Source organism: Diceros bicornis, chromosome 11, assembly GCF_020826845.1.
Source record: "Diceros bicornis minor isolate mBicDic1 chromosome 11, mDicBic1.mat.cur, whole genome shotgun sequence".
Lineage (NCBI taxonomy): Eukaryota > Metazoa > Chordata > Mammalia > Perissodactyla > Rhinocerotidae > Diceros > Diceros bicornis.
In genome coordinates this window covers 55225121-55249470 of record NC_080750.1, presented here as the reverse complement: position 1 = coordinate 55249470, position 24350 = coordinate 55225121, and the positions used below count along the sequence as shown (strand labels likewise).

Here is a 24350-nt window from a genome sequence, read left to right as displayed (position 1 = left end):
CTTGATCATAAACACAATGAGAACCAATTGAATGGTTTCAAACAGATGAGTGGCACTTTCATTTAAAAAAATTTCTCTGGTTTGCAGTGCAGACAGTGCATTGTAGAGGCAAAGCAGTGGGTTTGGGGAATCCAGTTAGGTGACTGTTACCTCAGTTCATTTAAGTGTTGATGATGTTAGGAACTAAGGAAGTGATAAGTAAGGATGAATAGCAGTGGGCAATTTCGAGAATTATTTAAGATGTAGAATCAACGAGTTTAGTGATTGAGTGTGGGGCATGAGGGATAGGGAGGAGTCAAGTGAGTCCAGATCTCTGGCTTGAGCATATGCGGGGATGATGCCATTATATGAAGGATACTTGCAGAGAAAGATCATCAGTTCAGTTTTGGAAGTAATGAGTTTGAGGTGCCAATGAAATATCCAAATGGAGATATCTAGCAAGCAATTTGAAATACTAGTTTGGAGCTTAGCAGAGTGGAATGAGTTGGAGATAAAGATTTGGGAATCAGTAGCCAATGGGAATTGATGCCATGGTAGTGGATGAAATTATTTTGGGAGAGAGATGTGATAAGAAGGCCTAGGAAGAGACCTGAGATATTCCAATATTAAATGGTTAAGAAGAGATTGAGACATTAGGAAAAGACAGTGAGAAGGAACTGCTTAGATGAGTAGAAAGGAAAGCCAGGAGAATAGATTGTTCTGAATGTCAAAGGAACTGGGTATTTCAAAAGGTGGGTGTAGTTAATAGTATCAAATGCTACAGAGAATTGTAGGAGGTTGAGGACTGAAAATAATACATCGGGTTTAATCACATAGGGCTCACTGTTGATTGTAATTAAGAGACATATTAGTGGGGTGGCAAACGGTAAATCTTTATTAGAGTAGATTCAGTAGTGAGCGGAAGGGAGAAAATAAAGGTGAAGAGATGTTTATATGTAAGAAGTTGAGAATAAGGGAAGTGACATATAATGAAGCTGGAGAGGAATGTGGATCAATTAAGAGTGCTTTTAAAATGGCAAAGATGTAGCATGTTTAAATGCTGATTTAAAAATTAAGAGAGGATAGGATGAAAACACAGAGAAAATAAAGTGAGAGGGGATAGGAACTAGAGGATGTCCTTACGTAGAGGGAGTGATATTGCTGTTCTTGCAGGAGAGAATAAAGAAAGAATGGTATAGCATTGGCTATGGTGGAAGTTGTAGGATAAGTTTTTGACAAAAAATTTATATTGGCATCAATATGTGTTATTGTATAATTTTCTTTTTCCAGTAATCTCAACAACATGGCCATAGGCACAAGGAAAGCAACTGATTGGACGATATGGGAAAAAAGAATTTAAGCATGGAAAAAGCTACTGGTGGATTTGTACAGTTTTATGGAAAAGAAAAAAGGAAAAGAGATTTTACTATCTTTGCAAGAGAGTGGTGGAAATGATAGACTAGGAGACAAAGTTTCATGGAGACAAACCACAGGACTTTATTGAACAGGCAGAAAGTAGAGGAGCTATAGAACTGGAGGTCCTGATATGGTCAATAAAGAAGCGTGATGATCATTATACAAAGAGAAGGATGGGTCAATGTATGGGAGTAGGGAATTATTCATCAGGGAGTGTGGCAGACACTACTGTTGCTCCCTTGCATATGTCTTCTACTCATTTACTTTTTCATTTTACTATAAATGCCTACAACTTTCTGCCTGAAGGTTTTATTTTCTTGATCTGAAATGCTGGGATATTAATGCCCCTCATTGCTGTGTCCCTCACCAATGGCAGATGAGGATTTTGTGAAGGAAGACCCAGTTTCCTTTTGTATAGGTTGGGACAACTCCCCAGTGGAGTTATGCTCTGGTTGTCCACAGTGGTCATGGGTTGGATAATGTGTCATTTACTGGTTTTCTTTTCTTTCTTGTCTCACTTCTGCATTCCCTGACTGGTGTTTCTTGTGATCACTCTGGAACAAACTCTTTTACTTGAAGTTGAGTCTCAGGGCCTGCTTCTTGGGGGAGCTCAAACCAAGACAGAGAGGAAAAGTAGGTTTTGGTGATGACAAAGTCCTGGGTGTGTCTGTGAGAATATGAAACTGGGATAGAGTGGTGGATACAAGAAATTCAAGAAATGTTGAAATAATTGTCTACTTGGAAGTTGAAGTTATCCATGGTGTTGGTAAGACGGAGGCAGAGAGGAAGAATGTGAGCAGGTGTGAAAATCATCATTATTAAGTGAGGGGGAGTGAGCAAGGAGCATGGTAAGTGAGCGTGAGGAGGACTTCTGAATAGTATAGACAGATGGAAGACAGGCTTTTATAGAACAGGGTAGAAGAACAGTTTGGAAATGATGAGTTGGTGAGTGATGAGAACACTACCTCTACTTCTCAATCCTGAGGTAAAGCCGTGTGTGGAAGAATGAGCAGCTTCTATGTGTTATGACTGCAAGGGAAGTGGCGTTATCAGGAGAGAACCAGGATTTGCATTGAAGTCCCTGCCTTCTCACTTTCCCATCCTCAGCAAACAAGTGTGTCAGAACGACATGAGAAGACTTATTTAGGGGTTCTTATCCTTTTTTTTTGCTGGGCGCCTATGGCTATCTGATGAATTTTATGGCCCCTTCCTCAGTATAATATAAATGCTTAAAATAAAGTATTTAAGATTACAAGGAAATCAGTTATATTGAAATACAGTTATCAAAATATTAAAACATTCATTTGTGATGTAGTAATATATGTGCTTCTTTGTTACTACATTAGATAATCAAATAACTACCGTACTTTCAATGTATGATAAGTATAAACATATTTGCAGCATTTATAATGTAACATGAAAATATCTGTGATTTCTACTGGTGCTAAATCCCAGCTACTGCATAGGAGTATGGTATGTCCTCTGGGTTTATAATTAAAGAAAATACAGATTTTTGCTACAGGTTAGCAAAAATAAAAATGTAATTTTCTGGCCCAAGTTCATGAACTCCCTAAATTCTATCAGGTGAAAAAGTCCTGTGATAAGCTCTTATCTGCACTACCTCCCTCCTCACAACCTGACCTCCTACTAGACTGGCATGTGCCATTACTTTAGGGATTGGAAAAACAAAAGCCAATTTCCTGGCTTTTAATATAATAATAATTATTGATCCATGTATTACAAATATTATTGAAAAAGACAACTATCTTCTTCTGCCCCCACTGTACTTTCTTCCCCTACACCTCCATGAAGTGTCCATGAGCTGAGGAAGGGAAAGAGTTGGAGAACAAATAAAAGGAGTCACCATGAGTGGGGTGGAAAGGGCATGATAGACTCCCCGTGACGTTTCAGGGGTCTATGCATAGACAGAACCTGAACTGCATTTCTTAGGGTAGAGACTGGGAGACAGCCAGCCTCATCTAGGAGACCTGTGGCTGCATGTGCCAGGGAACTGGTCTCGAAAGCACGATGTGGTGTCTAGGCATGAAGGAGTGGGAAATGGTCCTTTTGTTTCCAGAAGAAGGGCATCTGAAAGATCCTGTAGGCTCTAAGTGAATCATGCTAGTTGATTGAGAGGGGAGGAGGACCTGCTAGTTTTCAATGAGTTCTCAGAAGCCAAGATGAGGGGATAAGTAGGATATGGCATGGAAAGTCCCTTCTGAATCTGAGGCCTGTATTTCAGTAGACTATGAGCTGCAGGGAACCAACTGGAAGCCGGTCCATGACCATTGACCATTCAATCTCCATTCAAGGGACCTGTGTCTGTTGCCTGTGTAGAATACTAGACAGTAACATATAGCTGGAGACAGCCATACTGAGTTGTGGCACCCCTCTCTTACTGAAATGAGGATGACACTTGTATAGTCACCCTTGTCAAAGTCTGGCATCGGGGATGCAGAGGAGACTCATGAAGGGCATTGATCTGAGGGTGACTAAGAAGTAAGTGAATTGGACTAGTTTTACTTGGTAGTGTTTAGATTATATTTAGTGTAATAGTATAATGGGGATGTGGGGTCGGCAATTAAAGTTCACTTACAGAAAAGTACATTGATTGTGTATCTGGGTCTGTGTTGGTGAACATTTACAATTACTCTAACAGAACTGTGAAAAAAAGGTTTTGTGATGCGATGAACACAATTCTATGTGGTTCAGCCGATGCTTGAGTGAGAAAATATTTTCCTGTATCTCAAATCCTATCGGGGAGCTTTCCTCTAGACAGTTTTTTTTTTTATGAGGAAGACCAGCCCTGAGCTAACATCTATTGCCAATCCTCCTCCTGTTTTTTTTTCCCTTTTTCTCTCCAAAGCCCCAGTAGATAGTTGTATGTCATAGTTGCACATTCTTCTAGGTGCTGTATGTGGGACGCGGCCTCAGCATGGCGGGACAAGCGGTGCATTGGTGTGCGCCCGGGATCCGAACCCGGACCACCAGGAGTGGAGCGTGCGCACTCAACCGCTAAGCCACGGGGCCGGCCCCATAGGCATTTTTGATAATGAGGAAGGGGCAGACTATGGTTAATTAAAAGGGATAAAATGACTTTATTTCTAGCTCATACTTAATTTACTTTAGACATTTCAGTATAAGTTATGCCAGGTTAATACACTAAATCTATTGATACTATATGTCAGATATTAAAATAATACATCATAGCATCAATATTAGTGTGCTATGAGTTGTAAATTTATTTCTCAAAACACTTAATTTTTTTTGTCAGCTTTATATAGGTTGAATTACATGTACTCAGCTACTGAATGGTATGAATGTAATAATTGTCATATTGATTTACAGATTTAAACAAGTTCTGGGTGTATAATTTTCATTTATAAAGAGTTCTATAAACAATTTTCTTATGCTCAATAGGCATTAGGTGAAAAGGACATTATAAAATCTTTCTAAATTATGGAATGTTCTAAGATGACCCTGTAGGACATACTGTGTGGTTTTACCTGATAGAAAATATCATTCTTTAATTAGGATGGCATGGATTGCTGGACATGATAGAAACAGCTACCATTTTTTCTGCATCTGCTTTATGTGTGCACTTTACCTACATTACCTCATTCAGACATAACAACACTTCTCCTATGTCCTCATTTTACAACTGAAACACTTGGGCTCAGAAAGGCTAAGTGGCCCATTAGCACAGTTAATAAATGATCACGTTGAGATCTAACTTCATGTCTGTCCAGCTTCTAAATCTCTGCCATTCCCATCATACTCTGCTTTCTTGATGTGGGGAAACAACAGATTATCCCATAGGCAAGCACCCCTCTGGTCTTTCCCATTCTCCATGCTTCATTTTGGGAGCACTTGGTAGCTGAAAGTATAACCTCAGGTAGCCCCTAAAATTTTCAAAATAAAGGGCATATTCTGAGGCCTCTGGAGAAAGCAGCTAAGCAAACTGAAGGGAGAGTTTCATGTTTACTCAAATCTTGACACTTGGAGATCACATAGAGTTACTTTTCCTATGAAGTGAATAAGATGAGGAATTTTTGCTGTACTGTTTTCACATATTACTGTTTACTCAGTGGTATTATAGGATGGATCAGGGGTTGGGGGGAAACCTTACATGGCAGTGATTCTCAAAGTATGGTCCCCTGACTGACAGCATCAGCATCACCTGGGAACTTGTTAGAAATGCAAATTCCTAGGTTCCACCCTGGACCTACTGAGTCAATCTCTGGGGATGGTGCCTAGCAATCTGTGTATTATTTAATAACCTTTCCAGGTGAGGCTTATGCTGAAGTTTGAGAACCACTGCTCTATGGCTTTGTGGAGATCTCTTTAGTGTTTTATTTATAGATAAAACTACACTCTAGGTAGGAGGTGCCTATTTCTTTGGTATTTATGACTTCATCATGAATCTTGGGCAGCCTGCCTATCTGCTTAGAGCTAGGCTGTCCAATGCAGTAGCCGATACACAAGTGTGTATTGAGCCCTTGAAATGTGAGCAGTCTGAAATAAGATGTGCTGTAAGCTTAAAAGAAACACCAGATTTCAAACACTTGGTATGAAAAACATGTTAATATTTTTATATTGATTGCACATTAAAATGATAATATTTTGGATACATTGGGTTAAATAAAATAAAATTAATTTCAGCTTGTTTTTCTTATGTGACTTCCAGAAAATTTAAAATAACATATGCAGCTTGCCCATGTTACATTTCTATTGGATAACTCTGGGTTAAAATTGCACATCAATATAGATAAATTTTCACATTTGGAAAGTGTTTGTGTTTTATCATTAAGGGAGTGTGGAGCAGAGAAGCCTCTGTTTTCTGCCTCTGAACTTAACTCCGCAAACACTATCATTGACTGAAAGGATGGCTAGGCTGTCACTCGCTGAGGCTGCTCACTCATGTCTGCTCTACTCCAAGTGCCGTCAGTGAATACATTCTGCCTGTTAGGTGGGAACACAGCCTCACTGTTATAAAGTCAGTGGGTTCACACCAGTGAAGGTGGATGGTGATCTTTGAGTTGGAAGGATTCAGCATCTTCTAGGTCCCTGAACAATCAAATGCTCTTTTTTTTTTTTAAATGCTCTTTTAAAAGTAAGATTGGAAAACGTTAAAACCTAAGTAAAGGACAGAAGTTCTTCTTCTGTTCACTTGAAAACAGAAATATTTCTGAAGCCTTGGCACTGTATCTGTGGATTACAGTGTGAGAAAAACATTGTATTAAGAGTCAAATATAGATTTCTATGATTCAGAATAAAGAACTATGCTGAATTAATTTTTGGTCAGTTAGATTTTATTTTACGCTTTAACTCTTTTAAAGTATAAAGCATTCATCATTACCCTGCTGGAAAGGGCTTACATTAGTAAGAATTGGAAAGTGACTGCCAGCTTGCTTTTAAGTTGGGTTTTTGATGTGTTTGAAGTCATATTATAGTTTATTGCTAATGTAAAAATTGTCAATAACTTGGTTTTATTTCCGATTTTCAGAAAAAGTGGTGTGACTATTTCATTCTAAGTAATATAAACATTTTTGAATTTTGGAATCTGAATTTAATTCACCTTTCTGACTTAAGTGATGAGAATTTGTTGAAGAATATTGCTTTTTACTTTGAAAATGAAAATATTCAAGGTACCATCTTAGTATATTACAATAATTATACTTTCATCCAGAGATAAATATTATAAAGGATTTAAAATTTAAAAATCATTTTTCTATATTTCCAACATACAACATGGAAATCATTTTCCTTCCAATCTTTGTTTATTCATATAAGTTTTATTTAGTTGCAATCAGAGTGAATGTTGTATTTTAAAACATTTGTTTTGTTTTTTTCTTCTTTGTGAGGAAGATTAGCCCTGAGCTAACATCTGATGCCAATCCTCCTCTTTTTGCTGAGGAAGATTGGCCTAGGGCTAACATCTGTGCCCATATCCCTCTACTTTATATGAGACGCTGCCACAACATGGCTTGACAAGCAGTGCATTGGTCTGCGGCTGGGATCAGAACCTATGAACCCTGGGCCGCCGAAGCAGAGTGCACAAACTTAACTGCTATGCCACCAGGCCAGCCCCATTTTAAAACATTTTTAACTTAATATTACTCTACAGGTATTTTTGGAAAAAATATGTGTTTGGGTAGTGGGCATTTCTAGATAAATTTAACAGTTGAATTTTTCATTTAAATATATGCATTAACATTTTCTCATAATATTTACTCTCATTAATCATCCTACTACTATTAGATATTTAGAGAATTTTGATTTTTTTCCAAAGATAAAGCTGATTTATATATTTGTTTTGTGTAATTTGTTTTTCTTTCTCTGAATTATTTTCTTAGAATAAATTTTTGGCTGTTTCTTAATAGTCGAAGAAAAATAAGACACATTTTAAGAGAACTATAACTGATTGGGCATTCTTCAACCTCTAGGATTTGATTCCTACATATTGCAAGCATTGGAATGAGTTAACTACATATACATTTAGCAGTCCTCTAAAAATTTTCTCATTTCTGAAAAATAATAGTTTTTATTCAGTTTTATTGGTTGTATTGTGTGGCATAACCTTTTTTTGCTTTGTTTTTGTTTTTGTGAGGAAGATTGGCCCTGAGCTGACATCTATGCCAGTCTTTCCTCTATTTTGCATGTGGGTCACCACCACAGCATGGCTTGATGAGTGGTGTAGGTTGACGCCTGGGATCCAAACCCACGAACCCAGACCACCAAAGTGGAACATGCTGAACTTAACCACTATGCTGCCAGGCTGGCCCCTGGCATAACATTTTTTAATACCTTAAAGAATAATTATATATTTACCATCTGTTATTTTTAGTTAAGATAGTTATAATTTTAATACTTATTTATCAAATAGGAAAACAAGATAAATTTTAAAATCTACAGTCTTATAGTCAACACTAGAGACCATTTTTATTTAGGTGCAGTGTAGAACTCACTGAAAATTTCAGTTTGACAAGTATTTCAGAGCTCTATGAATTTAGTCAAAATGTGTGCTTCTGTGTATGTGTGAATGACTTTTAATATTTAGTACTTTTAACTATTATATAGGCCTACATTTGAATTTGGGAAATGTCATTATGAAGGATTATGAACATCTCTGGAATACTGTATCGAAGTTAGTCAGAGAGTTTGATGTTGGAAAGCCATTTCCTGTGAGAGCAACAAAATTTCCTTTTCTTAAAAAGAGTCCATCACCAATCAAAGGTAATAAATCTCTAAATCAATTTGAAATAAAAGCATTGCCCTTCTGAAAATGTTCTGAAGGTGCTACTAACTAAATGCTGCAAGTATAAATAATTTTCTGGCACTATGTATTTTAATAATTAATTACATATCATTGGAGTAATATGCTATGATTATAATTTTGCAGAGTTATATGTTTTGCTTGTAACTAATGTTGCCAATTTAAAAAAAAGTCAGATGTATGTGACCTTCATTTCTATAAATATGGCAGTATACGTCAAGCAAAAAATCTCTGTGGGAAACAATTCAAATGCTGGATAAGAAATGTCTTTTTTTTTTTTTTTGTGAGGAAGATTAGCCCTGAGCTAACATCCATGCTAATCCTCCTCTTTTTGCTGAGAAAGACCGGCTCTGAGCTAACATCTATTGCCAATCCTCCTCCTTTTTTCCCCCAAAGGCCCAGTAGATAGGTGTATGTCATAGTTGCACATCCTTCTAGTTGTTGTATGTGGGACGCGGCCTCAGCACAGCCGGAGAAGCGGTGCGTTGGTGCGCACCCGGGATCTGAACCCGGGCCGCCAGTAGCGGAGCATGCGCACTTAACCGCTAAGCCATGGGGCCGGCCCCAAATGCTGGATAAGAGACACCAAACATCTTTTTATACCATCATAGCTAAGCTCAAAACAACAGAAGTGGAATCTTAGGAGCCAAAAATGAAGGCAGAGACTGATCTCTGGGTAATACAAAATAAATCACCCCAAGAATTTCTAATTATAAGTTTGCCCTCCCAAGAATCTGGGGTTTCAATTTACTCTATTAGCAGGGTCAAGACAACTCTTAGCCAGAAAATTAACTTAATGTGATCAAAGGAATCTGGCACATTCTCTGTAGAGGAACATCATAAACCCTGTTTTACGGGATTCTCTGCCAAATATGAGTGCAAAAACAAATTAAAAAACAATAGAGGAAATTAAGTCACCAAGAGAAACATTAAGCTACAGAAGAAGAATTCTTAAGTACTTCAGATTTCGTAATTATCAAAAGTAGAATATACCATATGTGTGTTTAAAAATGCTTAAAGAAATGAAATATGAAATTTGAAACATGAGAAACTAACAAAATGCTATAAAACATCATTTACTTTTTTTTTTTTTTTTGGTGAGGAAGATTAGCTCTGAGCTAACATCTGTTGCCAATCTTCCTCTTTTTGCTTGAGGTAGATTGGCCCTGAGCTAACATATGTGCCAATCTTCCTCTGTTTTGTATATGAGATGCTGCCAAAGTATGGCCCAATGAGTGGTGTCTAAGTCCACACCCGGAATCCAAACCTGTGAACCCCGGGCTGCCAAAGCAGAGCGTGTGAACTTAACCACTATGCCGCTGGGCTGGCCCCATTCACATTTTAAAATAACTAAAGTGATAGAAATGAAAATATTGTCAATGGATGGGTTAAAAAGCTAATTGAATACTGCTAAAGAAAGAATTTGTGAACTAGAACTAGATCAAAAGAATTACACTGACAAATAGAGATGAACATGTTACATATCTTAAACTTACACAGTGTTATGTCAATTATATCTCAATAAAGTTGGAAAAAATTATAGAACACCAAAAAACAAACAAATGAAATAGAGATGAAAAAATATAAAAGAGATGTTAAAAGACATGAAAGATAGAATGAAGTCTAAATTTTCCTTCATTTGGAGATTCAGAAGAAGATAATGAGCCAATGCGGGTTGGCAATATTTGAAGAGATCATGGCTGGGCATTTGCCTGGATTGATGAAAGATAAGAATTTGCACATTCAGGATGTATTATAAATCCCAAGTGAGATAGATTAAACATATTCACATACACATTCACAGACAAATACACACACTACTCACAATACAGTAAAATTATGGAATATAAAGAATAAAGAAATATCTTAAAAGAACCAGAGCAACCTACAAAGGAACCAAAGTTAGTCTGATAATAGACTTTCCCAATAACAATGATAGAAGTGAGAATATAGTGAAATTATACATAATTCTTAACATATAATTTAAGAATGAGGAGTAATGTGGACATTTTCAGAAATATAAAAACTGATTTATCCATCATCATAGCATAACTGAAGATATTTCTATTTGACGAATTTCAGGAAGAATAAAATGACCCCAGAAGGATTGTGAGAAAGAAAGCTAAGGGGAAGTTGGGATGTATTGATATAAGTATATTTTTCAGAATATGGGGGAAAAATATATATCCTCTTCCCTTATGTCAGGATGAGTTCCAGTAGACAAGGACTCTTGAGTGCAAGTAGTTTAGTGATCTCAGGAAGATCAAATAACAGTGTGGTTGGTAAGATCAGGAAGAGAACAAAACCAATGCAGAACACGTTAGTAAGTAGGTTTCCACAGGTAAATTTTACTGGGAATCTTAGAACGGTGTACAAACCACCTCGGAAATGTCTTACCTGAAGAGCAAGATAGCTGAGGTATTTGCCTTGTGACTCTTGTCACGTCTTTGGCTGAGGCCTATCTCTGGGACATTATATTCTCAGCACTCTGGGCTGGTCCACATGGCTGTAAGAAGAAAAGTGCTCAGGCAGAGAGTTACAGGGACTTGCAGTAGGAAGGTATTGGGCAAACACAGGAACAGTGAACACCAAGGGGATAATGGGTAGAGCAATGGCAGCTTATCTAGAATTATGAACTAGACACTAAATAAAAAAGCATTCATTAGCCAACTATCATACATATGATATATATGTGATATGTATGCTATCTATGATATGTATATGTATATATATACACACATATTCATACACATATACATATATATAATATCATGGAGGATGTAAGAGAGTACTGTAATAATAGCATATAATTTCATTATTATCTGTATTTTTTCCCCCTACTTCTTTTTCGTTTCATTTTCATAAAAGTATATGTGTAGGAGATCTCTGAGTGAGACTTCCATATTCAAACTCCTTGTCTCATAACAGAGAATAAGAAAAGGAATAAATATTTGAAAATAGGAAACATAGGTGTTTCTCTCTCTCTCTCTCCCTATCTGTCTGTCTACTTACCTTCCTACCTAGATGCTTAAATGCTGCCTATTTCTTTACACTCCACCATGTCCCAAAATGTTTTAGTGTGGTAAATAGCTTTATGGGAAGGGCTGGAATTGATAAATGTTAATAAGATCAATAAAAAATATTTTTTCGTGTGAAGTTTTATAAAATCATATGTAATATTCTTGTATGAAAGTTTCAAATTTGACTTTGTCTTAATTTTTTACTTATTTACAGACACCTCCAAGGAAAAGATGCCTAATTTGGGTTTTATTCCAATGTCCTGTGAGGTGGTTGATAAGTTTGCTGGAGACATTTTGAAAGATTTGCCTTTCCTAAAGAGGTAAAGGCCAAAAGTGCCTCACTAAATACTTGGGTGGAATGGATGAATTAATTACCCATTAAAGATTCTATGAAATGCAACAGGTTAAATAGCATATACTAGATGTAATACATTTGTAACACATAGGAAGTTTAATGTCAAATTTATAGATGTCCTTTGATCATAACTAGGTTAAAGTCAACATGGTTTGGTTTTGAGTATCTTAGAGTGAAATCACTCCAGCTGCATGTTTTTAGTGAATGAATATTTGTTGATGTTGATGGGACTGTGAGAGATTTGGGATGGATTCTGGGTTCTTAAGCCCCTAATAAACTGCTCTTTGTATTCTACCACCCATATCTCATCACAGAGAGAGGAAAGGTGGCTATGATTTTTAAAAATATTATTCAGGGGCCGGCCTGGTGGCGCAAGCGGTTAAGTGCCTGCGCTCCACTGCGGCGGCCCAGGGTTCGCCGGTTTGGTCCCGGGCATGCACTGACGCACCACTTGGCAAGCCATGCTGTGGCGGTGTCCCATATAAAATGGAGAAAGATGGGCACTGATGCTAGCTCAGGGCCGGTCTTCCTCAGCAAAAAAAAAAAAAAAAAAAAAAAGAGGAAGATTGGCAGACGTTAGCACAGGGCTGATCTTCCTCACACAAAAAAATAAATAAATAAATAAAATATTATTAAAAAATGAAATCTAAGGTCAATAATGTTGTAATAACTTGATGTGGTGACAGATGGTGGCTGGACTTATTGTGGTGATCATTTTGTAATGTATAAAAATATTAAGTCACTATGTTGTACACCTGAAACTAATATAGTATTGTATATTAATTATAATTCAATAAAAAAATGAAATCTGTGCTGTGCTATCTTTGGAGGCATGCAATATAAAATACGCATATTTTTCTTTTTGTCTCACAGCAATGATCCTATTGTGACTTCACTGGTTAAACAAAAGGAATTTGATGAACTTGTGCATTGGCATTCTCACAGACCCCTTAGTGATGATTATGACAGGACAAAGTGTCAATTTGATGGTGAGTTCTGTGACTCTAGTGAAATAAATTAGGATCAATTTCACTCTCCACCTTTTATTTTATAATGAAAAATTATCATGTTATGAGACACAAATTATATTTCTTGAATTATAATAGTCTACAGGATATTTAGATATATGTCAGTAAAGATGGTAATGAAAAAGTCCCAGTTTGTTTACTGACAGTCATCTGTACATAGATATGCAGATATTTTTGGAGGAAGTGCACAAATACATCATCTGTCCCCACTAGAGTTAGAAGCTGTTTTAAGCAAAGATGGCTTGTTGTTTAAGAAATTGGTGTTTTCCTTGAAGTCAAAAATATTGAGGCCATAGTCTTTCTAGCAATTTCAACTACTTTCATACCACTAAATTGACTGCATGTAACAACGTTAGCATTTTGTCTGCCTTCATGCTCAGGATGGTTGGAACTGCAAAAAGAGGCCCATGAAACCACCAACAGTAGATAAACTGAGATTGAATTAGGGCTCTTGTCTCCCTGGTTCATCCTTTGTCTTCATCTCACCTTTGTGTACCCCTATGCTCACACCCACCCTCCTTCAAGTTGACAAAACTTGCTTTCAGAAGAATCTAGGAGTGTGCATAGTAAGCATACTTATATGAAATACTTATCAGCCTGCTTATACGAACAGCTACCAAGATCCTGCAAGATATGAGGGGATCTTTTAGATTAATCATTAATATCCTTCAAAGTAGTTTGATTTGATATGTGTAAATACAAACCTAGAAAAATTAACCAGTTTAATTATTCCCTTTAATGAGTATTATGGTTTTCTTTGGGTATGGGGGTAAGTCGTACCTTGATTGTTGGGCTTCCCTATGTCACTGGATTTTTATGTAGTGAAATTTTTTCTCAGCTACTAAGCTCTTGGCTCTGTGGTTATGGTCTGAAGTAAGGATTTTTCTATCAAGTGACGTAGGAAGCCAGAATTTTCTAGATGGATATCTTCTTGACTCTGCCTCTACTTTCCTCTTCTTAACCTCATTTGCAGGACACATGACAGAGGCAATGCCCAGAATCTTTCATTCTTTGTAGCATCCTGATATTTGCTTTGGGAGGCAGACAATGAAAGAGCATTTTGTCACTTCTGTTCTTTAAATAAAATAAGGAATTATTCTATAGACAAGAGATAATCTGGCTTAAGACTCATTGTTTAACAAAAGTAATCAGACTAAATTACTGTTCCAAACTAAAAAGAAAACTGCACGTGTGAGTGGGATGGTGTGAAGAATTAATGAGAATGCTATTGAAAAAATATTGTAGTGTTACATTTTAAGTCTTTTCTTTTTCAGAAAAATCTAGAGATCCTTATTATCTTAAATCTGTGCAAAAGTATCACGTTTTTCAGCGATTTTATGGGAATTCATTAGAATTAGTTTCTTCAAAAGTCATTGTGATGCAAGCTACCAAGCCAAAGAAGAATTTCGGTGAACCCAAGAGCAAAAAGACACGTGTAGGTTCCATTAATTTTATCAAAATTTTTTACTTTCTTTGTTTTTTCTTAAGTTGATGTTTATCAATCCGTAGGGTAGTTTCTTTCCATGCTATGCTTTTTTATATATGATCACTTGTTATTTTACTTACCTGCTAAGACTAACCTGCATATATAAGCTTATACAGTCATGCGTTGCTTAACGACAGGGATAAGTGCTGAGAAATGTATTGTTAGGCAATTTTGACAGTGTGCAAACATCATAGAGTGTGCTTAGACAAATCTAGATGGTATATCCTACTATGTACCTAGGTTATATGGTACTAATCTTTTGGGACCACCACTGTATATTTTGTCTGTCATTGACTGAAATCTTGTTATGCAACACGTGACTGTATATGGTCCTCTATACATAATAAAAAGTATATTTATTTGAAAAAGAATATAAGACATTAAGTGAATAAAGGCTTGGATTTAGAAATGTTGAAGTAATGTTAGAAATGTAGTTCTTTGGGAGTTCCAGTCCCAGATGGCAATATAGGAGGTTCCTGAACTCACCTTCTCCCGTGGACACACTGATGTTACAGCTACACACAGAAAAATTCCCTCAGAAGGAAATCTAGAGACTAGCTGAGTGACTCCTACGTAGGATGAATGAGAAAAAACCTACAACAAAACAGATAGAAGAGGCTGAGACACACTCTGTCCATAAACCCCACCCCTGGCACAGTGACATGCAATTGGGAGGAAACTTGCAACTTTCAGTTTCTTCCTCAGAAGGGAATGGTTTGGATCCAACATCTAGCACCCCAACTTTTAAGATTTCTACCTGAGGGATGGGCTTCCAAAACATCTAGCTCTGAATGCCAACAGGGCTTGCATCAAGACTTACAAGACTATAACAAACAAATGGTTCTCAACAGGCTTGCATGGACTTGCCAGGCTATCCTCCAGGGTTCAGCACAGAGGCAGCAGACTGACACACCCAGTCCTAGTCTTTCCCTGAAAGAGGCTGATTTGCATACTTTAAAAGCTGTGAAAGGAATCTAAGCGTACCACTACAGAAAAATCGTTAAATCACAAAGGAAGAGACAAAGAGTAAAAGAAAGGAACAAAGGAATTATAAATCAGCCAGAAAAAAAATTAACAAAATGGCAATAGTAAGTCAATACCTATCAATAATTACTTTAGATGTAAGTGGGCTAAATTCTCCAATCAAAAGACATAGAATGGCTGAATAAATAAGAATAAAAAAAAGACCCAATCATATGCTGCCACCAAGAGACTGACTTTAGCTTTAAGGACACACACAGACTGAAAGTAAGGGGATGGAAATAGATATTCCATGTAAATGGAAACCAAAAGAAAGCAGTGGTAGCTATACTTATATCAGAGAAAATGGACTTGAAGACAAATACTGTAATAAGAAACAGAGTAGATCATTATATTAGGAAAAAGTAAAAACCTGAAAGCTTTTCCTCCAAAGTCAGGAACAAGACAGAGATGCCCACCCTTGCCACTTTTTTTCAACATAGTACTGGAAGACCTAGCCTGAGCAATTAGGCAAGAAAAAAAATAAAAGACATCTAAATCAGAAAGAAAGAAGTAAAACTATCTCTATTTGCATATGTCATGATATTATATATAAAAAACCCTAGAGACTCTTCTGAAAAACTATTAGAATTAATAAATGAATTCACTAAATGTGCAGGATACAAAAATCAATATACAGAAATCTGTTGCATTTCTATACACTGATAATAAACTATCAGAAAGAGAAATTAAGAAAACAATCCCGTTTACAACTGCATCAAAAAGAAAAGAATACCTAGGAATAAATTTAACCAAGGAGGTGAAAGACCTCTGCACTGAAAACTATAAGATGTTAATGAAAAAAATTGAAGAAGATACAAATAAATAGAAAGGTATTCCATACTCGTGGATTGGAAGAATTAATATTGCTAAAATGTCCATACTACTCAAAGCAATCTACTGATTTAATGCAATCTCTATCAAAATTCCAATGGCATTTTTCACAGAAATACAGCAAAAATCCTAAAATGTGTGTGGAACCACAAAAGACCCTGAGTAGCCAAAGCAATCTTGAGAAAGAAGAATAAAGCTGGAGGCATCATACTCTCGGATTTCAAACTATATTGCAAAAGGAGAGTAATCAAAACTGTATGATATTGGCATAAAAACAGACACATAGATCGATGGAACAGAATAGAGAGCCCAGAAATAAACCTACATATATATGGTCAATTAATTTATGACAAATGAGCCAAGAATATACATGGAGACAAGACAGTCTCTTCAATAAATTGTGTTGGGAAAACTGACAGCCAAATGCAAAGAATGAAACTGGACCCCTATCTTATAGCATACACAAAAATCAACTCAAAATGGATTAAAGACGAATAAAAGACCTGAAACCGTAAAACTACTAGAAGAAAACATAGGAGGCAAGCTCCTTGACATTGGTCTTGGCAATGATTTTTTTAAAATTTGACCCCAAAAGCAAAGTTAATAAAAAGCGAAAATAAACAAGTGGGACTGCTTATACTAAAAGTTTCTGCACAGCAAAGGAAATCATCAACAAAATGAAAATGCAGCCTACTGAATGGGAGAAAATATTTGCAAATTGTATATCTGATAAGGGATTCATATCTAAAATATCTAAAGAATTCATACAACTCAATAGCAAAAAAACAAAACAAAACAAAAAACGATTAAAAAATGGGCAGAGTAACTAAATAGACATTTTTGCAAAGATACAGGAAAGGCCAACGGGTACGTGAAGAGGTGCTAAACATCACTAACCATCAGGGAAACGCAAATCAAAACCACAATGAGACATTCCCTTACACCTGTTAGAATGGCTATTATCATAAAGACAAAAGGTAACAACTGCTGGCGAGGATGTGGAAAAAAGGGAACCGTAGTGGGAATGTAAATTGGTGCAGCCACTATGGAAACAGTATGGAGATTCCTTGAGAAATTAAAAATAGAATTACCATAGGATCCAGCAATCCTACTTCTAGATTATTCTATGTATGGAATAGTATTCAGCCATAAGAAGGAAATTCTGCCATTTGTGACAACATGGATGAACCTGGAGATGCTAAGTGAAGTAAGCCAGACAGAGAAAGACAAATATCACATGATATCACTTATATGTGGAATCTAAAAAAAAAGTCAAACTCATAGAGCGTTCTGCCAGGTGCTGGGGGTGGGAGGAAATAGCGACAGGTTGGTAGAGGTACACCTTTCAGCTAGAAGATGAATAATGTCTGAGGAGCTAATGTAAAACATGGTAATTATACTTGATAACACTGTATTGTATCATTGAAATTTGCTAAGAGAGATTTTAAGCGTTCTCACCTCCTTGGCCTCCCAAAAGATAAATATGTGAGGTGATGGATGAGTTAATTAACTGAATGGGAGAAATCTTTCCACAATGTATATGTATATCAGATCACCATGATGTACACTTTAAATATCTTATAATTTCATTTTTGAGTTATGAGTTATATCTCAATAAAGCTGAAATTAAAAAAAAAAGCTCAATCGGAAATGAAGACTTAATTGCTTTAATAGTCAAAAAGCAGCCTCCCCAAGCTCAGCTAGGTGGTCATTGTTTTTCTCCTTGTGGTGACAACCTCCTTTTTATTTTTATAGCCAATTTATTGTTAGTGAGACCGTCCAATTGCAACTTGTCCTTTATCATTCCGGGCTACCAAGAAGCTTCTATTTTTTTTTTTTTTTCCCAGAGATGTTATAAAACAGAAAGTTTAGGGGCCTGCCCAGTGGCGCAGCGGTTAAGCACGTGCGCTCCGCTGCAGCGGCCCGGTGCTCGCAGGTTCGGATCTGGGGCACGCACTGATGCACCGCTTGTCAAGCCATGCTGTGGCGGCGTCCCATATAAAGTGGAGGAAGATGGGCATGGATGTTAGCCCAGGGCCGGTCTTCCTCAGCCAAAAGAGGAGGATTGGCATCAGATGTTAGCTCAGGGCTGGTCTTCCTTCCAAAAAAAGCGAAAAATAAAAACAACGAAGAAACCCCAGGAAGTTTGCAAAAATTTTCTTTACGTAGTACAAGGTATACAGACTAAAAAACTTCCTGCTTTTTTTTTTCTTTTACATTATTAGAAGTTAAATAGATTGTCTCATGGAAATTAAGTACCCTTAGCACTGTATATGACCTTCTAGCAACAGTTTAATAATTCTGCATGTTCAAGATAAAACAAGCATTGCACATGGCAAAGAGCCAAGGATCACCCTTGTCCTACTGAGACAGAACCAAGCTGAGTTAACCCAAGACAGTACGTTTGGAAGATCGAAACATTGGGAAAGCTCAAATATTATTGATTAGAATTAAATACCAAGAAAGTGATGACAACTAAAACTGACTTCATTATAGGCAAAATTTAGATATTAATTTCATGACTAATCAGAATAGTGGAAGGTTTGTCAGAATTCTCTTGTGAATACAATTCTCTGATTTCTCTTTGCAGATTAATAAGTCAAATTGGTAAAAGTATAGTAAAAGTTGTTCCATATTGTGTTTGAGTTGGAAATGCTTATCTAGATAAAGCAAATCAGTTGTATTTATGTTGTTCCTTCTATCTACTCCTTTCCTTCATTTCCTTTCTCTTTTCTCATTCACTCATCACACATTATGAACTAATTGTTTTGTGCTTGGGACATACAGACAACTATGGCACATTTCTTTCTCAAGGAAATTAATGTAGAGAGGATGTGTGACAAGTAAAATCACAACTACAGTACATGTACTCAGTGCTTTGATAGAGAGATGCCTGGGCAAAGGAGGGATACATGACTTAGGCTTGAGACAGTTAGGGAAGCCATCATGGAAGGAATATCTTGAAGGACAAGTACGGATAGGGAGATGACCATGGAGGAGTGGAGGAGGAAAACCAATTCCAGAGAGAGCAGCAGGAACTGATGCATGGAGACATGAAAAAACAGTGGCCCGGTGTCTCTGAATTTATACTCTAAAGTATTTACTCTTTGATTTATAATCTACACCACTCAGAAATCTAGAAAATTATCTGCTGAGAGGCTTTATAGTCCTTAACTGAAATGTCGTTATGTTTTCAATTAACAGAGGCTTTAATTTTAAGATACAGACACTGAAACTAAAACTGTGCCTATTCAAGAAGGGTATGATGGTCCCAATAATCAGTATATACTTAAAAATATTGTCTCATTCATGAAATGTCATCTTGCAATATATCCAACTTGTTTTATGATATATTCCTTTCCTTTTTGGGCAGGAGACCAAGGCTGAAATAATTACTAGAGAGAATAAGAAGAGGTTACTGGCCAAGGAAGAGCAAAAAGAAGAACAAAAGTGGAATGCTATGTCATTGTCTGTTGAGGAGGAAGTGAAAGAGAATTTAACCTCTGGAATAAAGAAACTGGAAGATTTTTTGAAATCATGTAAAAGTAACTCAGTGAAATTTCAAATTGAAATGGTAGGGTTAAATGCCTGCTTGAAAGCGTGGAAGGAACATTGCCAAGGTAAAGGAATGTGATTCTATGTTTCTTGTTTTGATGAACTGGAGAATTAATAAAAAATGTAATGGTGATAGCTGTCATTTATTAGCTGGAAATTGTGTCAGAAGCCTTAGATGCATTATCTGATTTTATCATTACAAAATTCCTCTAAGTATTATTACCTCTATTGTATTGATGAGCGATGAAATCTCAGAAAGGGTCCCAGATACAGCACATTCATAAGCAAATTCAAATTCAATCACAATCAAAGATAGGTTTAGAAGTAAATACTTACAAAGTTGTGGGCATGGTTAAGGGAACCAGTAAAGATGGTGAGGCACCCAGCGAGAATCTATCATTCATCTTTGAGATCTGAAGTGTAAATATTTTCTTCTGGGTAAAACTAGGATCATGTTTGCCTAGCATGCTGAGTTCTTCCAAAAGTTGCTGTGGCTTCCATGTGCTCTACTTTACAATTTCTACAGTAGATAGTAGTAAAGAAAGGAAGAGACAGGAAGAGGAAGATAAAGGAGAAAGAAGACTGGGTCGAGATATGTCAATTGACGGCAGGTGAAATGATCATGTGCCATAATACCTCCAAACTGACAGTTCTTCCTAGAAACCTAGTTGATTTGTCAGGCTTCAGCATCTCCACACTTGACTCCATTTAACACGTGATCACCAGGTTCCCTCCCCCCCGCCCCCCCATTCTACTAACTTCAATCTGCTCCAGCAAAGTCAGCCTTTCACTGTGGATTCCACCACGGTGAGAAGCATAAGACTTAGCTTATGTACTTCTCCCTAACCAAGATTTTGTATCAGGATTTGCAGTTGTCTGCTACTCAGAGAAATCAGAATTAACAGTGACCTACCCTCCTGGAGGGTAAGAATTCTCTATTAAATTTCTTTTTTTAGCCTCTTACAGCATTCAATAGGTATTTGGTAATATTTGTTAAATAGATAAAATATAGATTGATTGGAGGAAAGATGGAATAAAAAACAGCCCTAATGTGGTAAATATGGAAAGATTAGCAGTGAGGAGTAAAAAAAAGATATATATGATTATAAAGAAATGGAGAGGAATTAGCAAAGTTTGTATCTGGCGATTGTAATAGACTGGTTGAATTGCAAGGCTCCAATGATTACACTAAATATTTATGTGTGGTCAACAGTCGGACTCAATAAATGTTGATAAGTTTTAACCAGATATTTAAAGTGATCTGAATATTTTTCTTTGAACATAGTAGAGAAGGCATGAAAATAATATGTGGAGAAAAGATCTGTGGTTCCCCAGAACTTATACAAACTTGAGCTTTAAAAATCTTATTTCTATCATAAACTACAAGATTTTTCTTTTTCTCCAACACTTATGCAGCTAGTTCTCGTTTATCCGTGGAGATGATGAAGTGTGTCTAGTTGCACTTTAGTTTTATTTTGGTTAGCCCTCTGTATTCCAAAACCTCCATTAATGTCAAGCAAGATAGGGAATTTAATTAGGTCAGATTGACACCCTGGATGGCTAATCTTGGATAATCACAGATTTATTATTTTTGAGAGTCTATAACAATTTTATTGTTTATTCTTTTCCCAGGTGAAACCACAAAAGATTTAAGTATAGCTGTTCAAGTGATGAAAAGGATCCACTCCTTGATAGACAACTACCCAGAACTTTTGCAAGAGGCAGATCAGCAATTCATAGCCAGATGTCTGAAGTATTTAGGATTTGATGAGTTGTCAAGTTCTTTATATCCAACCCAGGTAAAGTTTTCCGAATAGCTCCATTTTATAGAGTAATTATTAGATAGACATGAAGTGTCTTGCAAATACAGCCATCTCTTCTAGAATTTTTTTTTTTACTGAAAATATTTACTCTGTGTTTGTAATCGTTATTAGTAATCCAGTTGCCCTAACTTGAAGTAATCTAGACTTAGAAAACTTGTACAAATGCTTGTCTGGACAATCAGATTAAATGCCAGATAATCTCCGCAGCCCCTTAAAACTAAGCCTGTGTTTAATTCTAGCAAAATATTCAAAACTATATTGTGATTGTTCAGTTGTCTTTAAATATATCAGATGGGAGCTACAAATACCCTAATGAATATTTGAAAATCATGATGTCTGCCAATTTACTCATAGTTAAGACAATGATTTAGGTGATAAAGGACTTCAATAAATATTACACAATTTAAAAGGTGGTAAAATGCTTTTCTCATAAAAAGTGCTCATTAATAAATGTTTTAATTATTTAGATGATGTTATAATTTGAAATCACTTTCAAAATGGACTTTTAAAATAATATAGGTTGCAGGAGATGACATAAAGAAGAAGAAAAAGAATAAATATTCAGTTGGCATTGGGCCAGTTCGGTTTCAACTACAATACATGGGCCATTATTTGATACGAAATGAGAGAAAAGATCCAGATCCGAGAGTTCAGCATTTTGTTCCTGACACATGGCAGGTAATGATTGAATAAACAAAATTTTTTGTATTTTATTATTAAATATGATTTCAGAAGTTTCTCGTTACTATGGCTATACATATTATATTTGGCATGAACTTCTTAATACAGAGTCATGTTATTTAAAATTATTTTGCCATTGGAAACATCGTGTAGACTTTCTTTTCCCCATTTAAAGAAAGTGAAATTTTTATTTCATCATTTTTCATAAATAGACCATTTCCTTGGAGGTACTTTGATGTTTTCACGTATATATTTTTGAAGTTCTGTCTGTATCATCCCGTTGTATCATTATGGAACAACCTCCAGGTTTTCCCTGGGTCAATAGGATTACACATGTAAATATATAAGCATGCACAGAGAAATTTGGGTAGTTTAAATAGTATAGACAATTGTTTAGATATTTACATGCTGTACCTGTCACCATAGTAGCTATTCTTCTATAAATAAATGTAAAATTAATATAAAATTTAGAATAAAAAGGTGCGCTTCTGCATAGATTGAACCATGTAAAATTGCTGATAAATTGAACATGTTTATCTACAAAAGTGCAATTTTGTAAGTTCAATCTAATATACTGTCCTATTCAGAGTCTAACTTTATCTTTCTTATATTGATGCTAGTGGGGTACCTTAAAACATTCCTTCCTCCTTTTCGGGAGTGGACGGACCAGTTTCTTACTTCAGCACAGGACACAAGGCAGCCAAGAGCTCTCCATTAATCCCACACACATTGCAATTCTCCTGATGCCCACTTCACTCTGAGGTGTGACCCAGAGTGACTTAGGTTAAGACAGTGTACAGATTGGGGTTTTGGGGTGTTTTCCATCTTTTGCCCTTCATACAGGCTTATGATTCTTTGGCTACTCATCATTTTGATGAGTAAAAGCATAGGCTGAGGGGATGAAGGTCCCACATGCCCTCCAGAGTAGGTACCAGGCATTCTTCTATATAGAAAGTAGAAAATAAGTAGTAAAATTATGAATCATTGAATTTTTTTCCTCGTCAGCCACTCTTTCACAATCACAAAAATACATATTGTCTACTTCTTAGAACTTAATTTCTCAAAGCCATTCTGCACTTAGTCGATGCACTTCCCAATAACAAGATATTTTATTCAGACGCACTCTCCATTTTTGACACACAAACCCACCTCTAGATACTTAAAAGCATAACAATTCTCTCTTCTGAGAGAATGCTGTGGGTTCTGCGGATTTTCCTGTAGTACATCTCCTCTTGTGTGTTTTCAACTCTTAATCATTCCATTTGAGGTTCAGAGAATCGCATTGGAAGTGCATTAATATATTTGTTTGGTAACATGCTGTTCACATTATTGACACAAATGGTGCTCTAAACCCTGCAGCGAGAGCTCCTGGATGTTGTGGATAATAATGAGTCAGCGGTGATCGTTGCCCCAACGTCCTCAGGCAAAACCTATGCTTCCTACTACTGCATGGAGAAAGTGCTGAAGGAGAGCAATGAAGGGGTGGTTGTGTATGTCGCACCAACGAAGGTAGCGCTCAAGTGAATGTCATGTTCTCTTTCATTCTTGAACCTCCTCTTTTAAAATAACGCATGTAGTCATGTGGTGAATCTATTTCACTTTTTATTTATTTTCCAGTTTTATTGAGATATAATTGACATATAACATTGTATTAAGGTGTACAACATAATGATTTGATATATGTGTATATTGTGAAACGATTACCACAATAAGTTAACATCCACCACCTCATATAGATACACACTTTTTTCTTGTGATGAGAACTTTAAAAACGATCTCTCTTAGCAACTTTCAAATATGCAATACGGTATCATTAACTATAGTCCCCATGCTGTACATTATACCTCCAGAACTTATTTATCTTATACTTAGAATTT

At 36.4% G+C, this 24350-nt stretch overlaps 1 protein-coding gene across 1 annotated transcript in view; it reads left to right on the top strand.

Annotated features, from left to right (window-relative positions):
- The window catches only part of LOC131411456 (probable ATP-dependent RNA helicase DDX60), a 108812-nt gene that overhangs the window by 27272 nt on the left and 57190 nt on the right, over positions 1–24350 (top strand). The window contains exons 9-17 of the mRNA XM_058550320.1: positions 6902–7043; positions 8476–8631; positions 11906–12011; positions 12920–13035; positions 14349–14509; positions 19788–20034; positions 21602–21768; positions 22312–22470; positions 23833–23982. Coding sequence (XP_058406303.1) covers positions 6902–7043; positions 8476–8631; positions 11906–12011; positions 12920–13035; positions 14349–14509; positions 19788–20034; positions 21602–21768; positions 22312–22470; positions 23833–23982 — 1404 coding nt within the window. The remainder of the gene's footprint in view (positions 1–6901; positions 7044–8475; positions 8632–11905; positions 12012–12919; positions 13036–14348; positions 14510–19787; positions 20035–21601; positions 21769–22311; positions 22471–23832; positions 23983–24350) is intronic.